We start from the raw sequence: 21,563 nt of genomic DNA, 5'->3' as shown, positions 1-21,563 counted from the left end.
CCAAGTTGCAGAAGACACCTCAGATTTCTTGCAGGATCAGAGCATTATCAATTCTCAGCATTGCCCTTTGGCTTATCTACTGCGCCCAGAGTGTTCACGAAATGCCTGGCATCAGTAATTGCACATTGCAGGCTACAGGGAATTCAAATTTACCCATACCTGGACGACTGCCTAATACAAGCGGAAAACAAGAAAAATTTGATAAAGGACTTGGCCTATGCCATACACCTGCTACAGACCTTGGGGATACACAGTCAGCATCCAAAAGTCAGGACTAGTACCATCCCAAAGGATAACCTTTTTGGGTGCAGATCTGGACACAACCACCCAAATGGCTTTTCTCACAGAAGAGAAGCAAAAACAACTTCCAGATTACTTCATGATTCTGACAAGACAAACTCTGCTTACTGCAAGGAAAATCCTGCAGGCCCTAGGTTACATGGCATCCTGCATAATTCTAATACCGCATGCCAGGCTGCATATGAGGAAATTAGTGGTACCCAAGGAGTGTATGGTCTCAGCTCAGTCAGTTTAGAAACCATGATACCAATCATTCCATGCCTTCAAAAGGAATTCCTGTGGTGGGCTCAGGCCTGCCAGTCCAGAGGGTTGCCTTTCAACAAGCCAAAAACAAGGCAGACCACCACGGACGCCTCAGACCGAGGATGGGGAGCACACATGGAGGGCAAATGTATACAAGGCCTATGGCCTCAAGGACAGCTAAGCATGCACATAAACCAAAAGGAAATGCTGGCAGTGAGGCATGCAATCGAGGCATTCAAGCCCTTCCTCCAACAAGGACAACTGTTAAGGACAGACAACACCACGGTCATGTGGTACATAAACAAGCAGGGAGGCACACGTTCTTACCCTCTATGCCGGATGGCTATGAATCTCTGGGAACTATGCCTGAATCTCAGTATCCAACTGCAGTCCCAGTTTGTGCCAGGGCCAGAAAATGCACTGGCAGACAGCTTAAGCAGAACTACCATGGATGCACACAAATGGATGCTGCACCCAGACATCTTCCAACTCATAGCATAGACATGGGGAATGCCGGAGATCTGTTCGCCTCCCCACTCGACCATCAACTGAAGACATTCTGTTCAAGGACATACCACCCACAAGCTTGGAGGGTGGACTCTCTCTCTTTCAGCTGGAAAGCCCTAACAGTATATGCCTTCCCACCTCTCCCATTGATGTACAAGGTTCTACTGAAAATCAGGGAGGAACAGCCAAAAGTGATACTAATAGCTCCGGACTGGCCAAGACAACACTGGTATCCATTATTGAGAAGCATGTCTCAGGCAAAATCATGGCCTCTCCCCCCTAAGGCCTCTTCTGACGCAGAACAATTTCAAGACCCTGCATCCCAACTTGAAAACATTACAGCTAACTGCCTGGAAAATTCCTTAAATCCCAATCGAGCTGTTTTATCTCTGAGGGTGAAGGACATTATCCTGGAGGCTCGCAGGCCTTCCACAAGGAAGACATACACAGCTAAATGAAATTTCTCATTCTGAGCACATCAAAAGGCTCAGATGTCACAGTGGCAAACATAACAAATATCCTAGAATACTTAGCAGAATTGTTCCACAATGGCCTGTCCTATTCTTCCATTAAGGTTCATGCTTCTGCAATTTCAGCAGAATACAATGTGGATCCACCAATCTTCTCGCACCCTCTCCTCGGACAATTCCTGAGAGGGATCAAAAATATTAAACCTCAAAGACCCCCTCTACCTGCCTGGGATCTCAACTTTGTGCTGGAGAAACTGACACTTCCTCCTTTTGAACCAGCAGCATCAGCGGAGCTGCAGTTTCTATCTTGGAAAACTGCATTCCTTCTGGCAATCACTTCAGCAAGAAGAGTATCCGAGTTACAAGCATTAATGGCAGTGCAGCCTTTTCTTACTTTCCACCAGGACAGAGTTTCACTAAGAACCAATCCTACTTTTATGCCAAAGGTGGTATCTAGGGTATCCCTGAACCAAGCTATTCACTTGCCTACGTTCTTCCCTAATCCACAAAATAGAGGGGAAAAACTTTTGCACACCCTGGATATACAGACAACTACGCTACTACTTGCAGAAAAACTGACCAACTTTTTGTAGCATATGCAACTGGGGTGCAAGGAAGAGCAATTTCCAAACAGACAATTTCAAAATGGATAGGAAATTGCATTTGATTTTGCTACTCCTTTCATGGAAAGACAGTTCTGAAAATATCAGGCCTCACTCCACAAGGTCCACGGCCACCACTACAGCCTTCCTACGAGGGGTGGCTACCAAGGACATTTTAGAAGCTGCTACTTGGAGCTCCGTGCATACATTTGCCAAGCATTACTATCTACCTTTATTCTCTAGATCCAGAGCAGGGTTTGCTACTGCAGTCCTGCAGGGGATCTTTACTACACCATCCCTTAGTACCTCCTCCCCCAGATTGGCTATGGTATTCTACCCATATGTTATGACTGCAGATGCATCCTTGAAGGACATAGTACAGTTTTGTACCTACCATAAATGTAGATGTCCGATAGGTATGCATCTGCAGTCAGGATTACCCTCCCTCCTTCCCCTCTGTGGTATTCCTAGGGTTCTTACCCCTCTTTTAGCTAGCTGGGGGAATCTGTTATGGTGTATTTGTTTATACATGTATATAATTTGCAAATGTTTGGAACTTTTCAGCATTTATCCAAATTTAGCCTTCCTAGAGGGCACCTGGCATCTGGGGCAAGAAAAACTGAGGAAAATGGTGTCGGCTGATGCTTTTATACCCCAGACGCTCTGACGTCGGGGAAAGTGCGACGTCAGCCGAGGCCAGACCCAGACTTTGAAATCCGGCCGACCGAAGGGCTGCCTGAGGCATAACAACCCATATGTTATGACTGCAGATGCATACCTATCGGACATCTACATTTATGGTAGGTACAAAACTGTACTTTTTCCCTCCCTCCTTCCCATTTTTCCTAAGGTACAGGCTAAATTTGATATTTGCCAATATGGCTTTTGGCTTAAGCCTTGTTTTCTAGGGGCTTCTGACTGTTGTACCAAGACACTGAGGAAATGATGTCTGCTGCCTCCTTTTGTATTTGGTGCTCTGACGTCCTTTACAACCAACAGCCAATGTCATTTTTACTTACCTTTGGTATTCTGGCTGATTTGAGGGCTACTGGGAGCCATTGGTTAGGACTTCAACAGTGAATACACACTAACATCCACATTTATGGTAAGTGTACACAACTGTACTTTTTCCATATCTATGTTCTAGAGATGAGCAGTCCTCTTAGGGTTGCAGGCCCTTCATGCCTCTCCCTTTGGGAACTATAATTCGGTCAGTGGTCTGGTATATCAGCAAATGGGGGAACAGGGTCCTATCCACTTTGTCGAGAGGCCATGAGTGTGTGGGGAATGGGCCATCTCCAACAGTTTTCTGATAGCAACTCGCATCCCAGGTCTGTCCAACATTTTGGCACAAACTGAGCAGGACTATCCTTTTACCTTACGAGTGGTCTCTGAACCCTTATGTAGCAGAACATATCTTCAAGTGGGGTCAGCCTTGCTGCGATTTCAACATCGCCGTCCGTGAAGTGCAGTGAGTTTTTTACTCCCGATTCCCCAGAGGGGAGAAGCCCCCAGAGATGCTGTTGTCCATGTTTGGCCACCTGGTCTTTATGCGTATTCCCCACTTCCTCTGACACAATTCTTACAGAAAGATAGTTTGTTGGGGAGCAGGGTTATCCCCAGCCCTGTTCTGGCCTTGTCAAGTTTGGTTCCTTTGTCTAAGGTCTCTAACTCCACTCTGGATACTGGTTTCCATTCCAGATCTCATTAGTCCGTCAGGAATTTCTCTACCGAATCTGGACAGCCTGAACCTTACTGCTTGGTTGCTCCAAGTTCCATTAATTGCCAGGATTCTCTCACTTCCCCAGTTAAGGCCATTTTGGTAGCAGCACACAAGTCCTCTACCAGGAGATTGTACCTATGAACCTATAATCTATGGGGCAGTGAAAGCAGACACTGAGTAGGCTTATAAATGCGCTCTGGCAGGTAGCCTAGTACCCATCCATGAACCTATGAGTAAATGGAAGCGTGTTGCCATTTGGGCTTCTCACAGATGTGGTTCTTTTTACTGCTCCTGTTCCAGCGGTGTGAGACAGTCTCAAATCTTCCAGCAAGGGGCCAGCTCTTACACAGTGATAGTCCAGCTGGCAGCTATATCCCATTTTCATGAATTTCAGGATGTCCTTCATGGACGCCATTTTCCTCAGTCTTTCTTGCCGCGTGGCGCCCGAAGCAGAAGCTGTTCGCAAGTGCCGGTCGGTCGGATCCAGAGATTACTTCTACCGAATACTACTTCGAAGACTTCTAAAGCTAAGTACCCCGTTGGGGACTCTTTCTTGCCTCAGCCGATGTCAGAAAAAGTTAACAATTGTTTAACCTGTGGGAAACAAATACCTCAGATTTCCACTCTTACTGTCTGCCTTGTTTAGGCCCAGCCCACGACGTAGCAGCCTGTTCGGCCTGTGCCTCTTTCAACCGACGAATGCTTAGGCGTCGGTCGGAGTTTGCAGAACAGTTTTTCGGTTCTGATTTTGCATACATTATGCCGTCGGATCCTCCGACTACCCCCAAAAAACGCAAAGATAAAGACCGACACTCGCGGGGAAACCTTGCATGCCATGCGAGAACAGTTCCTGTTCTCTCTGTGGTGGATGATGCTTTCAATGATGTTTGCTCCGCTCCAGATTCTTTACCCCCATCCCCTGCCAAACCAGACAGATTTTACAGGGTGCCAGATACTCATCACCACCTTTACAAGGCCCCACTTGCAGACCCAGAAACTATATCCCAGGGTCCCAAGGCAGTAGCCGCGACCACAGCTAAAAACCCTATTCCTTCAGAAAGGGAAGCAAGGTCATTAGACAGATGGGGCAAAAAGGTCTACACTTCAGCTACTCTCGCAGCTAGAGCTTTAAACTGTCAGTTTCACATGATACAATACCAAGAGTTTATGCTTGATCAGTTAACTAAAAAACTAACCACTGATGAATCTCTTGATAAGAAATATGTATTAGAGATGGTAAATAACATACAACAGGTTAGCAACCATTCCTTAAAATGTGGCTATGATGCACTGGAGGCTTCATTTAGATCAGCCATGACAGGCACAGTGATAAGAAGGCATGCCTGGCTAAAGGAACAAGCTTTACCGGATCATGTTAAAGCTAAGTTGCTAGATGCTCCTATGGACAAGACAAGTTTGTTTGGTACACCTGCCCAGCAGGTTATGAAGAAAATGGAAGAAAAGGCAAAATCTGTTCAAACTGTTAAAGATTTCTTGCAGGTTCAACCCCCAAGGTTTAGCAGGAACTGGCCTGCCAATAATTGGTCCTTTCCTGACTCCACAAAATTTCAAAGGGGCAGGAATAGACGTTCCAGAGGCAGAAACCAATCCAGAGGAGGTGCCTACAGAGGACGACAGTGGCAAGGTAACAACAGAGGCACAGACACAGCCACTGCCACTACATCAGCACAACCACAGTGACTTAATCCTAAATCCGCCTACCAGGGAACAAATAGCAGCACCTCTAGGCGGAAAGTTAACCTTATTTTCAAAGAACTGGCACTACATAACAAAAGACAAGTGGATTTTACAAACCATAGATCAAGGTTACCGGTTTCACTTCCACACTTTACCAGTCAAAAGAGGAATGCCAAATCTACCTCCAAATCAAAAAACAGAGGCTCTACGCCAGATAATGGAGTTAGCAAACATGAGAGCTGTGGAAAGAGTGCCAACAGCAGAACAAGGAAAGGGGTTCTACTCCAGACTATTCCTAGTTCCAAGAAAGGAAAAAGTTGGAGACCAATTCTCGACCTGTCCACCTTAAATACATACATCATTGTCCCAAAATTCAAAATGCTGACCCTACAGCAACTTCTTCCCATGCTGGGCAAGGAGTCTTGGCTGGTAACTCTAGATCTCAAGGAGGCATACCTGCACGTCCCCATTCGACCAATCTGCAGAAGATACCTCAGATTTCTTGCAGGATCAGAGCACTATCAATTCTCAGCATTGCCCTTTGGCTTATCTACTGCGCCCAGAGTATTCACAAAATGCCTGGCATCAGTAATCGCCCATTGCAGACTACAGGGAATTCAAATTTACCCATACCTGGACGACTGCCTGCTACAAGGGGACAAAAGCAAGCTGACAACAGATTTACAAAGGGTCATTTACTTGCTACAAGGACTGGGATACACAGTCAATTTACAAAAGTCAAGGCTGATACCATCCCAAACAAGGACATTCTTGGGTGCGGAATTGGACACGGTACAACAAATGGCATTCCTGACTACAGAAAAACAAAAAGAACTTCCTCTTTACTTCTGGGCACTAACAAAACTGAACAAGTTAACAGCAAGAAAAGTTCTGCAGGCCTTGGGCTTCATGGCATCATGCATAATCTTGGTCCCATTTGCCAGACTACATATGAGGAAACTACAGTGGTACCTAAAGAATTTATGGTCCCAACACAGACACAGTCTAGAAACAGAAATCCCACTAATTCCATGCTTAAAACAGGAGTTCCTATGGTGGGCTCAGGCATGCCAGTCAAACCCAGGCCTACCCTTTCGCAGATGTCAACCAAGCCAGACCATCACAACAGACGCTTCAGACCTAGGATGGGGGGCCCACATGCTGGACAAATGCGTGCAAGGATTGTGGACAGGATCAACTTCACCTGCACATCAATCTAAAAGAAATGCTGGCAGTAAAACTGGCAATCCAAAAGTTCAAACCATTTCTCAGAGGGCCAGTTGATGATAAGGACAGACAACACCACAGTCATGTGGTACATCAACAAACAGGGAGGCACTCATTCATACCCCCTATGCAGAATGACCTTGGAGCTGTGGACCCTGGCACTCAGCTACAACATTCAGTTACAGGCAATATTTGTACCGGGGAAAGACAATACTCTAGCAGACATATTAAGCAGAACCACTTCAGATGCCCACGAATGGAAGCTGCACCCGGACATCTTCAAGACCATCTCAAAGAAATGGGGAATGCCACAGATAGACCTATTCGCATCACCTCTCAATCACCAGCTCAAAAAATTCTGCACAAGGACATTCCACCCACTAGCATGGAAAGTGGACTCACTCTCCTTCAACTGGAAAGGCCTAACAGCATATGCATTCCCACCTCCTCCTTTGATACACAAGGTACTACTAAAAATCAAGGAAGAACGTCCAAGGATAATCCTGATAGCTCCAAACTGGCCAAGACAACACTGGTACCCACTACTGAAGAGCATGTCTCGGAACAAAATGTGGCCAATACCCCTGATGCCTTTGATGTTAACTCAGAACAACAGCATCATACATCCAAACCTAAAAACGCTGCAACTGACTGCATGGAACATCACATAGCAGCAGCTAATCCAGAACTTTCCCAAAGAGTTAAAGACATTATTCTTGAAGCACGCAGACCTTCAACAAGAAGGAACTATGCTGGAAAATGGAAAAGGTTTGTCATTTGGAGTACGGAAAGAGGAAAAGATGCGTCAAACATAGATATGCCTAACATTCTGGAGTATCTGGCCGAACTTCTTCATTCAGGCCTGTCCTACTCCTCCATCAAGATACATGCATCAGCTATTTCAGCAGAATACAGCTTTGATCCACCTGTTTTTCGCACCCTTTGCTCAGGCAGTTCCTCAGAGGAATCAAGAATGTAAAACCTCCAAGGAAACCACCATTACCAGCTTGGGATTTAAACTTTGTGCTAGAAAAGTTGACACTATCACCCTTTGAACCAGCAGCAACAGCAGACCTACAACACCTGTCATGGAAAACTGCTTTCCTACTGGCAATTACTTCAGCAAGGAGGGTTTCAGAACTACAGGCCTTAATGGCAGTGCAACCCTTCCTAATCTTCCACCAAGATAGAGTGTCCATGAGGACTAATCCTACATTTATGCCCAAGGTGGTATCCAGAGTGTCTTTAAACCAGGCAATCCACCTACCTACCTTCTTTCCCAACCCACAAAACAGAGGGAAAGAATACTGCATACCTTGGATGTACATAGACAGCTACGCTACTACTTGGACAGAACAAAAATAGCAGAAAGACTGACCAACTTTTGTAGCCTATGCAACAGGAAGGGAAGGAAAAGCTATTTCCAAACAGACAATCTCCAAATGGATAGGAAATTGCATACGATACTGTTACTCCTTCCATGGAAAACCAATTCCACAGAACATAAGACCTCATTCTACAAGGGCAACAGCCACTACCACAGCCTTCTTACGAGGAGTGGCAACCAAGGACATTATTGAGGCGGCTACTTGGACCTCCGTGCATACATTTGCCAAGCATTATAATTTGCCTCTATATTCCAGATCCCGAGCAGGGTTTGCCACTGCTGTACTGCAAGGGATCCTAAACACACCATAATCTACTTTTATCCTCCTCCCTAGTTGGCTATGGTATTCTACCCATTGTTATGACTGCAGATGCATCCATGAAGGACATAGTACAGTTTTGTACCTACCATAAATGTAGATGTCGAACTGGATAGCATCTGCAGTCAGGATTACCCTCCCTCCTTCCCTCTGTGGTACTCCTAGGGTGTTTACCTTCCTAATAGCTAGCTGTTGGGGGTCTTTATGGTGTATTTGTTTGTATATATGTACATATATGCTTATTGTTGTGTTTACCTCTATCTATTTGGAAACATTGGCATCTATCCAAATTTTAGCCTGCAAGAGGGCTACTGGCATCTGGGGCAAGAAACACTGAGGAAAATGGCGTCGGCTGATGCTTTTATACCCGAAGACCAACAGAGATGACGTCGGGTGGAGTGCGACATCAGCCGAAGCCGGACCCGGACTTTGGAATCCGGCCGACTGCAGGGCTGCCTGACGACAGGACAACCCACTTGTTATGACTGCAGATGCTATCCAGTTCGGACATCTACATTTATGGTAGGTACAAAACTGTACTTTCTGATTGGAGTGAGATGTACCACAGAGGCAAGGTTAAAGTGTGGGGCAGTAAAAGTACAGTCTCGGATGACCAGGTGTATTTGATCATTTAACTGTAGAGTACCCAGCTTACCACTCTAACGTCTTGTTGGCAGTTGGCACTTTATTCCCCCAGAAAATAAGTGTGCAATCTGCATCCTGATGCTCTATGCCCTTGGAAAGAAGCTACTCCAGGTGTTGGTAATACTTCAGTTCCATAATGTAAAGTTTGTCTGGTTATGCAACACAATGTAGGTCACTGAAAGGAAGTTGTATTGGGGAACTAAGTTTTTATCACAACTACTGGGGTACTCATTGGACTTAACACTCTTTTTTTTGGCTTTGCAGGTATTCAGGCTGGAAGGGGTTCCATATGCAGTGCCACATGAAATGAACAAAGCGCCGCAGCCTATAGGAGGACCCCCAGGTGCCCCTCACCCTGCCCCTTCTCCCGGACTTCAGGTAACTTAACTCTGAACTACAGAAAGATGGATGGTTTTGAAACTTGTTTTGCTAGGCTGATGTGGGGAAAACAAATTAGAAATGGGGGGTGGTTTAGGTATAAACATGTTCTGTGCTCATAGCAAAATCAAGACTTCGTGTGAAGCAAGTACATGAGCATTGAGTGTATTGAAACTCCTTTCTCACTGTTTTTGTAAACTTACTTCAAAATAAATACCATTTTGAGATTTGTGCTTTTTGAGTTTACTAAGCCAATATTGTGTGATCTCTGGCTGTATGTTATCACCCTGTTAACATGTTCAGTTTGAGGTTGCGTAGTCTAGAGAATGGTTCATAGCATACAAAGTGCTGTTTGTGAGGGTGATACAATTTGTTCCTTGGTGTGTACTTTAGATGCAGCCACTTGACGCAAGGGCATGTTTGTGTACTAAACTTTCCAGACTGTCATCTGTCTGGATTTAAGTTTCATTTACCAAGATATGAAAAGATGGAAACTCAAGATTTAGAATTGCATCAACTATTTTTCATTGGCATAATTTTGTTTTTTGTAAAGTCTGACTTAAGCTGCATGGGCTTTTCTTAGTGAAGTGTCTGGTTCTAGCATTAACTGAATTTCCTGTTATCTGAAGCTTTTACTTGTCTGAATAGTTTGAAATCTGTAATACGTATTAAGGAAAGATGGAGAACTAAAGTTTCCTTTATCTGTCGGTTAATCCACAAATAGAAGTGTTCATTTAGGCAGATAGTTGTCACTACACTCTGATAGTGTTATGGATATTTGTGTGCTTTGCGGTTTTAGCATTGGTCTATGGTGCTTAGTGTAGCTTGCTAGTGGTGATCTCTGAACTTAATTTATTGACAGTTCTGCTTTCCAGCTAGGTGCTCCTGTATTAAATGCTAAAACTAAACTTTGTGTAAACGTAGGGTCATTTTAACAAATATTTCGGGTTACACAGTTAATGTCCTATTCATCTGCAGTTTGTGTGAGGGCGTTTCCCTGCCATAGGCTACCTGATGTCTGCCAGTGTGCAAAAGACTTCAGATTTCAGGTAAATGCTCTGCTGGGTAATGTTTTGATTAATTTGCTGTTGTCTTGGTTAGAGGTCATGTCATCCAAGGGGGACAATTGGCAGTGTGGATGACACATTCCACACAAGGATAGTCGCCTCCAGTGCCTGTTCTGCATAGGCCCAAACTGACAAGCTGTTTGGTGTTAGTCTACTCAAGGTGTTTGGGACAATCCTCTCTAGGTATCTATCTAGAGAACCAGCAGTTAAAGCTGTTAGCAAAATGCTGTGGAAAGATCCTTGAGGCCCGAGGGTGAGAAGACTGACGCAGAACAAAAAGCAGAGGCCTGAACCTTCTGCACCTCTGGATGCCAACATCTCTCGACTGAGACAACCCTGGATACATGACTGGTTCACAGCTCAGATTCTGACACCGGCCACATTAGTTCCAAGCTTAAGCACATCTGCAGAAGCTGAGCAGGCCTCCTTTTTGGATATCTGATGGGAACCATGGTTGTGATGGAAGCCCCGAGGCGTTTCTCAGATCCTTGTAAGGGAAGAAGTTGATTCTAATCTGCTAGAATGTAGTCCTACAAGAGCAGACTTGCATGGGGAATCCCCCCTGAAAACTAAACATTTTTTTGCCAAAAGAACCTTCTGGTGACTGGCAACGATTCACTCAAGGCCTTTTCAATGCCCTTGTGTCCCTTAGGCTTCTCCCAGTACAGCTTCACCACTTAAAAAGACAAGGCAAGAGGATTCTTCAGAGGAAAGGCATCCCCAGGGGAGTGAGTAATCTTCTGGACTACTCACAGATCCCTTTCCCCTTCCCAGATCCTCTCTCCAGACGTGGAATCTGAAGATTCACCTATGGAAGCCTTTTCCTTTTGGAGCGAGTCTGGCTAAAGTGAGAGACCTTTTTTAAATGGTACATCACCTAAGCATCTGAACCACAACAGGTAATATGAGCTATTAAGGTGGAATTGCCTTTCCTGTTGGCTATTCTTCCTGTCTTGCCTGGCTTTCTCTATGCTTTTACCTCTGCGTTAGACACAAGATTCCCAGCCAACTGTCCCCAAGAAGCCAGCCTGCTTCTGTATGGTCCCAAAGGACTTGCAAATTACTGTTCTTTCTGTGGCTTTTGACAAGCCATCAAGATTGCTGCCCTCCACTACCCTCCTGCCATTAGTTAAGGATAGCGGGACCTTGAATAGACTAGGAAAATGTGTACACCACTGCCACTCTGGCGTTTTGAGGGCCTTTAAGCTCTAAAGCAAGTTTGGTCATGTGCATTTGGTAATTTTGTTTTAACTTTCACAGGTAATTGCAGACTTACTGATTTTAAAATGAAATCTTGGCTGCTGCTTTGCTTGGTCCCAAGTAGCACAGTACTCCATAAAATGCAGCTATGATGCTGTAGAAGTCTCCTCCAGAGCAGCTGCATCTGGATCAGTATTAAGATTCTCTTGGTTAAGGCTCCAGCTGTTAACTGAGGATATAGAAGCCACACTTTTGGATGCTCCTCTGGATAACTTTGGCCCTGTAGCTGCAAATTTTTTCAAATCATTGTAGGAAAAGGGTAAGGAATTACAAGAATTGAAAGTTTTTTTTGTTTCTTCTGTACAAAAGTTCCAAAGAAATTACCCTGCAAAACCTTTCGTGCATAGACATGTCACCCACAACCCAGAACAAAAGTGACCACACAACCTAGGGACCCCTTTGGCAAATCTTCTACCTAAACTGCCATTTCCTGACTGTTCTGTCAATTACTACTACCCCTTTCACCCACATCCCTCTTTCCTAGTGCCTTCCCCTGTCCCTCTCAACTTGGGAAAGTGTAACCAAAGACTCCTGGGTCCTCTACATTGTTGAAAAAGCGGTACTTTATGGTATGGGACAAACTACCCTCCTTCAGGGGCAAACCTCAACCTCTTTGGTAGCAACTGCATTTTTTCCAGAGGTTCTGTTAGAATTGAACCAAGGGACCATCCAGAGTGTTCCCAAAAAACAAATGGAAAAAGGCTTTTATGGCAGGTTTTGGTGCCCATTAACCTGTCCCCATCTCAATACCTTTCTAAGGATACCCACCTTCAGCATGCTGACCCTCCAGGCTGTTTGTTCTGCTTCAAGCATGATTACGCTAGTATCAGTGATGCATATCTGCATATCCATACCAACTACAGGAAGTTTTTATGCTTTCCTGTATAATGGTATTCAGTTCTGTGCTTTGCCCTTTGCAATTTCTACAGCTCCAGAGGTTTTCAAATGCTTAGCCCTTGTGATTGCTCACTGCAGACTTCCTCATATGGATGACCTAACTACCTCTACAGAGATTGACTAATGTAAAGGCTATGTTTTGTTCCAAGTCTTTCACCATAAACTATCCAGATGTTCGTGTTACCCTGCTGCAGTCCTCACTTTGGTTATCCTGTCGTCAGGCTGTCCCGCAGTCTGCCTGAATTCCAAAGTCTTGGTCCGGCGTCTGTTGCTGTCACTTCTTCCCTGATGTCAGTGCGCCAGGTGTACATAGGATGCATCAGACGCCATTTTCTTCAGTCTTTCTTGCCGTGTGGTGCCCGAAGCAGAAGCAGTTGGCAAGTGCCGGTCGGCTGACTCCTGAGATTTTCTGTCTAATTTTAGATCCGAAGTCTTCAATAAAGCTAAGTACCCCATTGGGGAAACTTTTCTTGCCTCAGACCGATGTCAAAGTTAACAATTGTATTTCTTGTGGGAAGCAAATAACTCCATAAAGATTTTCATTATTGTATACCTTGCCTAGGCCCAGACCACGACGTCACTGGCTGTCGCTTTTGTGCTAGGTTCAATAAGCAAACTATAAAGCAGTTATTCGATTTCGCATGACACTACTTTGGTAGAAAATTTAATTACACTCTACCGTCTGAGGAACGGACTACCGGCTTGCACAAAAAACATAAAGGACAGGCAGCCTAGATCCAAGCCAGACTCTGAGGCCTCGGTTGGGCCGGTCGCCGGTTTTCAGTGAGGCACCTATGCACCCCCTGGCTACCACAGAATTGGAACCCCAGACCGCTTCGGATCCTCTGGCGGAGAGTTCTAGGTTGACGCAGCCATTTCCTTTAGGCCCTACTGACAACATTGCAGAACGAGAAGCCGGTGCTGCAGAAACCTTAGGTTTCTGAAGGTGTCTTCAGACCGACGCTCACCATAAAACAGTATCCCAAGCTTAAGACTCCTCTTAAACCAAAAAAGACCACTTCAGTCTCCAGCTCAAAGCCCCATGCCTAAGAAGCAGATGCTTAAAATGGCTGAAGACTTTATTTCTTTAATCAGGGGTTCCCAACCCGACAAAAGGCCTAGACAAGAGGAAGATTATGCCTCCTCTGAAGTATCTTATTTCCTCAGGCTCCTCTGAGGAGCAAGATTACTCCTTTCCCCCTTATGAAGATTCTGATGCTGAGGATTCCATTCCCTCAGCTTCTCCCCCTGAAGACTATTCCTTTGGGAAAACCTTGCATACCATGAGGGAACATTTCCACTGGGAGGGTTAGGACTACAACTCAAAAGGCTTGTTTCTTTTACTCCCCCAGCACAGACCACTTGCTATCCCCCCAGTTTTAGACCTTGTGGATGATGTTTACTTAGAATCTAGTTTAAATCCAGATTCACTGCCTCCTGCCCCAGCCAAACCAGATGGGTATTAGAGTGCCTGACTCCCACAAATTCCTTTACAAAGAGCCCTGTTGCTGACCCAGAGACTATCTCCCAGGGTCCCAAAGGGGCCAAGGCTTCTGTGGCAAACTCCGGTGCCCTCTTTAATGGACTCCAGAGCACTGGACAGGTGGGGCAAGAAAGTTTACACCTCTGCCACTCTAGCGGTGAGAGCACTAAATTTTCAGTTCCACATGCTTAAATACCAGCAATTTCTAATGTCTCAAATAAAACAAAAGATGAGCACACACCCTCTACAGTCTGAATTAAAGGAAATACAGGATCTGTTGCATGCAACTGAACAGGTGGCAAATATACCTTAGTGTGGATTTGATTCCTTGGAAGCTTCCTGTAGAACTGTTACTGGGTCTGTTATACGTAGGCATCCTTGGTTAAAGGAACAAACTCTGCCTGTTCATGTTAAAGCAGTTACTAGATGCTCCCTTACAGCTGGATGTCCTATTTGGGGTTAAAGCAGAAGTCTTAAAGAAAATGGAGGATAAGGCAAAATCTATGCAGACAGTCAAACATTTCTTGCAGGTTCAGCCCCCCCGCTTCAGCAGAAATTGGCCAAAAAAAATTGGTCCTTTCCAGCTACTGACAGGCCACAGAGGGGTAAATACAGATGCCCAAGAGGCAGATGGCAAGCACAAGCCTATTACAAACCTCGACAATGGGGAGCTGCAACACAAAAGGGAGGAGAATACAGGCCCCAAGCTACTAGAAGGCAAACACAATGACTTAAATCTCATACTGCCAAGCCAAACTGTCTTGGCAGCTCCCTTGGGAGGAAGATTAGCAGTTTTTACAGACAACTGGCGCATCATCACAAAGGACACGTGGGTCCTAGACATCATTTCACAAGGATACAGATTCCATTTCCACACCTTGGCAAAAATAAAAGGAATGCCATACTTGTCGCAATCAATGGGCAGAGGCGCAAACAAATTACAGCTCATGGGCATGAGCCATTCAGTTGGTACCTACACAGGAGCAAGGCCAAGGTTTTTACTCTAGGCTCTTTCTAGTCCCCAGAAAGGACAATGCTTGGAGACCCATTCTGGACCTTTCAATTCTAAACACCTTCTTACATGTAACAAAATTCAAGATGCTAACGCTACAGATTCTTCCCATGTTGGGCAAGAAAGCATGGCTAGTAACGGACTTCAAGGAGGCATACCTGCATGTCCCTATCAGACAGAATTGCAATTCCATTTCATTGCAGGTTCAACCCATTACCAATTCTCTGCACTGCCCTTTGGCTTTTCCACTGTGCCCAGGGTCTTCACATAATGCCTGGCACCAGTAATTGCATACTGCAGGCAGAGGAATTCAAATATACCCATACTTGGACGACTGCCTCATTCAAGTAGAAAGCAAGGACATCCTCCTATATCTGGCTTTTGTAAAACACCTAAGTTGCCTAGGGTACACAGTAAACGAAAAGAAATAAAAACTAGTACCCTCTCAAAATGACAATGACATTCCTGGGTGCCAGCTTGAATACAACGGCCCAGATGGCTTATCTGACGCCAGACCAACAACTGCAGCTGACTCAATACTTCAAAACAATGGCAACAAAGACCCAACTCCCTGCAAGAAAAATTCTGCAGGCTTTGGGCTTCATGTTATCTTGCATACTACTAATACCATTTGCAAATCTGCATATGAGGAAATTACAGTGGTACCTAAAATGCGTATGGACTCAACACAGCCACAGCTTGGACACTATCTGTCATTCCCTGCCTTTAAGAGTTTCTATGGTGGTCACAGGCATGTCACCTCAAGGGTCAGCCTTTCACCTTGCCCCCAGCCAGGCAAACTGACAACAGATGCTTCGGACTATGCCTGGGGGGCACACATGGCAGGACAGTGCATTCAAGGCACATAGACTGCAGATCAAAGGAATCTGCACATCAATCAAAAATGCTAGCTGTACAAAATGCCCTGACAGCCTTAAAGGACCTCTTACATCCAGGACAACTTACAATAAGGTCTGACAACACAGCAGTAATGTGATACATAAACAAGGGGGTACACACTCTTACCCTCTATGCAGACAAGCATTGACCTTGTGGAACACAGCACTGGCTTGCCAAGTTCAGCTACAAGCTCAATTCTTGCCAGGAAAAAAACATATTGGCAGACTACCTAAGCAGAAACATCATGGATCCCCACAAGTGGAAATTGGATCCACAAGTATTTGCAATGAAAACTCAAATGGGGGCACCCAGACATAGTTTTGGGGGCTGGCAAACGGGTCTATCGGCTAACAATTTTGTACAAGGGTTTCACCATCAAGCTTGGAAAGTGGACACACTCAGTCAGTTGGAAAAACCTGACAGTATATGCCTTTTCACAAGGGTACTGCTGAAAGTCAGGCTGGAGACCCAGAATGATACTCATAGCTCCAGACTGGCCACGCCAGCACTGGTACCCACTACTAAGGAATATGATCCAGAGCCCACCTTGGATTTTGCCACAAATTACTCATTTTCTCACACAACAAGACAGATTCAGCTCAAAACCCTAAATTTGGCTGCATGGCAAATCACCTAAGCAACCAGCCAGCTCCTCTTCCTCAAGCTGTTATGGATGTTATTTTGGAAGCCTGGAGGGCCAGCACCAGGAAGGCCTACTTGGACAAATGGAAAAGGTTCTGCGCCTGGAACCAAGCTAAAGGCCGAAATACCCTACAGCCACGCATACCTCAGATTCTACAGTACTTAACTGATGTGACACAAAGGACTTTCTTTTTCATCTATAAAAATCCATGCCTCAGCTATTTCAGCCCACTACAACACAGATCCTCCCATATTTTCACATCTGCTTCTAAGGCAGTTTCTCAGAGGGGCCAAAAACCATGAGGCCTCCCAGGAGAGCACCTACACCAACCTGGGACCTCAAATTTGTACTGGAAAAACTTATACTACCACCTTTTGAACTAGCTTTCTCAGCTGATTTAAAGTTTATATCATGGAAGACTGCCCTGCTGCTAGCAATAACTTCAGCCAGAAGAGTCTCAGAGCTTCAGGCACTAATGGCAGTAGAGCCTTTCCTCATTTTTCATAAAGACAGTTTCTCTATGAACTAACCCCTCCTTTATGCTTGAGGTGGTATACAGTGTGGCTGTAAATCGAACCATCCATTTACCCACCTTCTTTCCGAATCCACAGAACAAAGGAGAGACTCCTGCACTCCTTGGACATTCACAGGCAACTACATTACTACTTGGATAAAACTAAGGTTTTCAGAAAATCTGACCAGCTCTCTGTATCTTTTGCTGCAGCTTCATAAGGGAAGGCTATATCAAAACAGACCATTTCCAAATGGATAGGACATTGCATTTGTTTTTGCTACACCCACCATGGAAAACCAGTTCCTGCTAGCATAAGGCCTCACTCCACCAGGGCAGCAGCTACATCTACAGCCTTCCTCGGGAGTGCCAACCAAGGATATTTTGGAAGCTGCAACTTGGGAGTTCAATACACACCTTCACTGAACGCTATCACTTACCACTTTAAGACTAGAGCTGGCTTTGCCACTGCAGTTCTGCAGGGCCTTCTAGCCTCCTCTAACCCTGTATGACTCCACCTCCCATCCTTGACTTTGGGATTCTACCCAAGTGTGATGACTGCAGCAGGGTAACACTATGAACCTAGTACAGTTTTGTACCGACCGTAAATGTAGAGGTTTGTGTATACCCTGCTGCAGTCCAGGTTACCTTCCCACCATCCCCTCTGATCTAACAAACTTATCTATGCCTTCACATCTGATACTACATTTGTGGTGTATTTGCTTATAGCTGGAGGGATGTTTTGTTTGTGCAAGACTTTTTTGATTAGTACTATTTACTAACCACCGTTTTGGGGCGGCACCTGACATCTGGGGCAAGAACTGAGGAAAATGGTGTTGGATGCATCCTATATACCCCTGACGCACTGACGTCGGGGAGGAAGCGACAGCAACAGACGCTGGACCAAGACTTTGGAATTCAGGCTGACTGCAGGTCTGCCTGACTACAGGATAACCCAAGTGTGATGACTGCAGCAGGGTATACACTCTAACATCTACATTTATGGTAGGTACAAAACTGTACTTTTTCAGTCCCTCACAGGATCAGATTTTACTGGGGTGCAGGGTACAAACGGATCTAAAGTCTTCTGCCTCCCACAAAAGGTATAGGACCTAATCCTCAACTTGAAAAAAAACCTTCTGGTTCACATTACAGCCAGTGTTTCTCAGGGTCTTGGGCCTTGGGGCATCCAGCAATTGCCATGGTCCCCTTACCATTGCAATTTTCTCGTATGGAGTTTGGCTATCTAAAGTCAATTGGGATATAACACCAGCACCTCCTAGAGTTCTCCATTCCTGTCATCCCTTGTCTGAAAACTTTAGTGGTGGAGACGTGTTCTTGCCCAGGTCTCCACTTGACACTCTTGCTCCTTGTCGAGATATCTTCACAGATGCCTTAAGTGGCCAAAGGTTGCTCCTCAACCTAAGCACAATGTAAGGAGGATGAGGGTGCTGCTATGGGCTATGCAGGCCTTCCATCCCCTCTTCCAATCAGGACTTCTAAAGCTTTTCAGACCAGACAGTTGTCTGGTATGTCAACAGATTGGGGGGACCGAATCCCAACTATTAGGCAGGCTAACTGTTCAGGTTTGGGAGCTGGCAGTAGAATTCCAGTTGGCCTGTCGGGCATTGTATATCCCTTCAAGTTGTGTGGAAAATTACCTGAGCTGGTCCCGAACACAATCCCACAAATGGATGCTTCAAAGGGATGTGTTTGGACTTTGTCCACCAGTTGGGTATTCCTCGCAGACCTTTGTACCTCCCCTAGGAAGAGAACTTGCACAGTTTTGTCCCAGAAAGCCTTATCTGGTCTGTAAAGTGGACACCTTTTCTCTTGAAAGAGGTTTCTATATGCATCCCCCCCCCCTCCAAACGTCCTGACAAATTCGGGACAAACCAAAACTTGCTGGTGACTGCCTTCTAGCCAAGGTAACACTGCCGTTGACTAATTGCAGGAGAAGGGAATCAGTCGCCACTAGTTACCTCATGTGTCCTTTCTCACACATGACAAAGGGACCCTCATTCATCCCCCACCTGTTAACTTTCCAGCCGACACTGTGATTGGATACCAATTCCTTACACACACCTGTTCTGAGGATGTGCTTAGTCTGGCAGGAAGCCAGTAAACCAAATTCCAGGAAATATTAGCCAGAGGGAAGATATTTTCAAGTGAAATCAGGCTTCATTGACTGGAAAATCCCTTGGCGTTATGTGAATTGCTAAATGCTGGCGGCTTGCACTTCATTGAAAGCGTATGTGGCAGTTATATTTTCCAGTCTGCCAGTCTCCACCCTTAGCAAATTTGAGGTTAAACAATTTCTTGGGCTTCCTTCACATTAGACCACCCAGGAAACCTATTCCACCTTCCTGGGACCTTAACATTGCTTTTAGAAAAGCAGTCTTGCCCTTAACTTCCTTAGCTTCTTTTAAGTACTGCTCCCGGAAAACTGTTGCTCCTAGCCTTAACTTCAGCCGGACTAGTATGAGAGCTATAGGTTCTTATGAAATCTCCACCCGTTCTGGTCTACCACAAGGACAGGATTTCCCTGTGCACAAATCCTTCGTTTATGCCCAAGGTCAATGACATGTCTTTAAATCAGTCCATCCATTTGCCTACCCCCCCAAAGGACCCTAGTGAGGTGGTCCATATTTCAGATGTCCACAGCTTAGATTTTATTTAGACAAAACCAAAGCAGTTAGAAAGGTCAGCTTTTTGTTTACCACCCCAGGGCTCTGGGGCAGGCTGTTTCCAAGCAGACTGTTTTTCTCTTGTATTTCCAAGACTATTGCCTCTTGCTACACTCACCATGGCAAGACTCTCCCTCCCTGTTTTGGAGTCTACTTCAGTAGGGCTGTTGCCTAATCTGGGGCCTTTTTCAAGGGATTGGATACCAGTTCACTTCTTGAAGTAACTACATTGACCTCTGTCCATACCTTCACCAAACAGTGCAAATTATATGGAATCTCCAAATCTAGAGTAGGGTTTGCTAGGGCCATATCTCATGGCTTCAAGGAAAGCTGCTCTGCTATACCTTCCTCCCTTCATGAGCTTTGGTATTCTCCATGTAATGAAGACTGCAACAGATTAATAGGACACAGTTGTGTAAAATCTTACTTACCTAGAGACCTGTCATCCAAGCAGTTTGTCCATATATGCCTGTTACCAGAGTACCGTGCATGTATACATTTTACTAAGCAACAGAAAAACTTTTCTGAAAGAAACACCTGTAAAGCAAAAATGAATTCTGTTTTGGCTTTGGCAACTATTTGGGTGGTACATTTAAATCAAAGAACAAATAGTGCTTTCTCAACACTGAATTGGTTACCCAGTGCTAATATGTATGAAAACAAAATTGCACTACAGCAAATAACTCCCCATGTAATAGGCTACCTTTTGGCAATAGTTTTCTGATGTCCAGGACTTCAGAAATGTTTTTACCGTGCTAGCCCATCACTTTCAGAGTTTTCATTCTGATGAACAATTTCAGTGCAGCATTCCTCTAGGATCTCTGCAGGCTGAGGCTGGTGGTGCTCTGCTTCAGTGCCAACCCCCTTCCACCACCTACTCCATCTAGATTGACCAATCACTTTGAATTCTCCATATCCTTTGTAACACTGGATCTGTTATCTGTTAACTTTTCTTGCAGTTTGTCACATCAGATGTCCCTTCAGCCAGGTTGGTAAACCTCTCTGGTTAACATGGAGGTTTAGAACTTGTTTGGTGTTTGCAAGCTAAGGATTGGGGATGCTGTCTAAATGGTGTGCATATGTAGGAAATGTAGCCGCCTGCTTGAGGCTTAATCGTTTTGTCTCTCGCGGTTCTATTACTTCTGAAATAAAAAAAAAAAGCGGTCTGCTCTTAATTCTTCATGGCTTTTAACAGTTAAATAGGGAAGCCCTTGCATAGGCATTGCAAAAGGCAGAGTGTGGTTTCTGCAGGGCTGCCTTAGTGTGTGATGGTATAGGAGTAGGATCATTCACCTACCATATACCCAGGCTCTTGTCTATGAACCCCCTGGAGGAATTCTTGGAGTAGTGAATGTCCTACATATCGTTTGGAAAGAGTCCGATTCTTCATTCCTTAGAAGTCTTGAGGGCACAGCATATTGCTTTTTGACTAACTGTCCAGAGAAGTGAAATCTCACCTGACAGTCTGAGCAGATATCTGGTAACATTTGAAGCCTGAAAAGGATGTTCTTCTTGGCTCCCTCTCTGTTCTGGTTTTCTGCAGTTCACTGGTTCCTCTGTCTTTAGAGTGGCAATCATACCTTCCATTTTAGAGAAGTCCTCCT

General features: G+C 45.1%; 1 protein-coding gene across 1 annotated transcript in view; it reads left to right on the top strand.

Moving 5' to 3' along the window:
- LOC122801252 (eukaryotic translation initiation factor 4 gamma 1-like) overlaps positions 1 to 21,563 on the top strand; it is a 2,968,223-nt gene that overhangs the window by 187,652 nt on the left and 2,759,008 nt on the right. The window contains exon 2 of the mRNA XM_044070804.1: positions 9,386 to 9,499. Within this exon, the coding sequence (XP_043926739.1) occupies positions 9,428 to 9,499 (72 nt within the window). The 5' untranslated portion in view covers positions 9,386 to 9,427. The remainder of the gene's footprint in view (positions 1 to 9,385; positions 9,500 to 21,563) is intronic.

This window comes from Protopterus annectens, chromosome 4.part1 (assembly GCF_019279795.1).
Source record: "Protopterus annectens isolate FY-2018-M chromosome 4.part1, PAN1.0, whole genome shotgun sequence".
Taxonomy (NCBI): Eukaryota; Metazoa; Chordata; order Ceratodontiformes; family Protopteridae; genus Protopterus; species Protopterus annectens.
The sequence above is the reverse complement of the archived record's forward strand: the minus strand, read 5'-3'. Positions and strand labels throughout refer to the sequence as shown.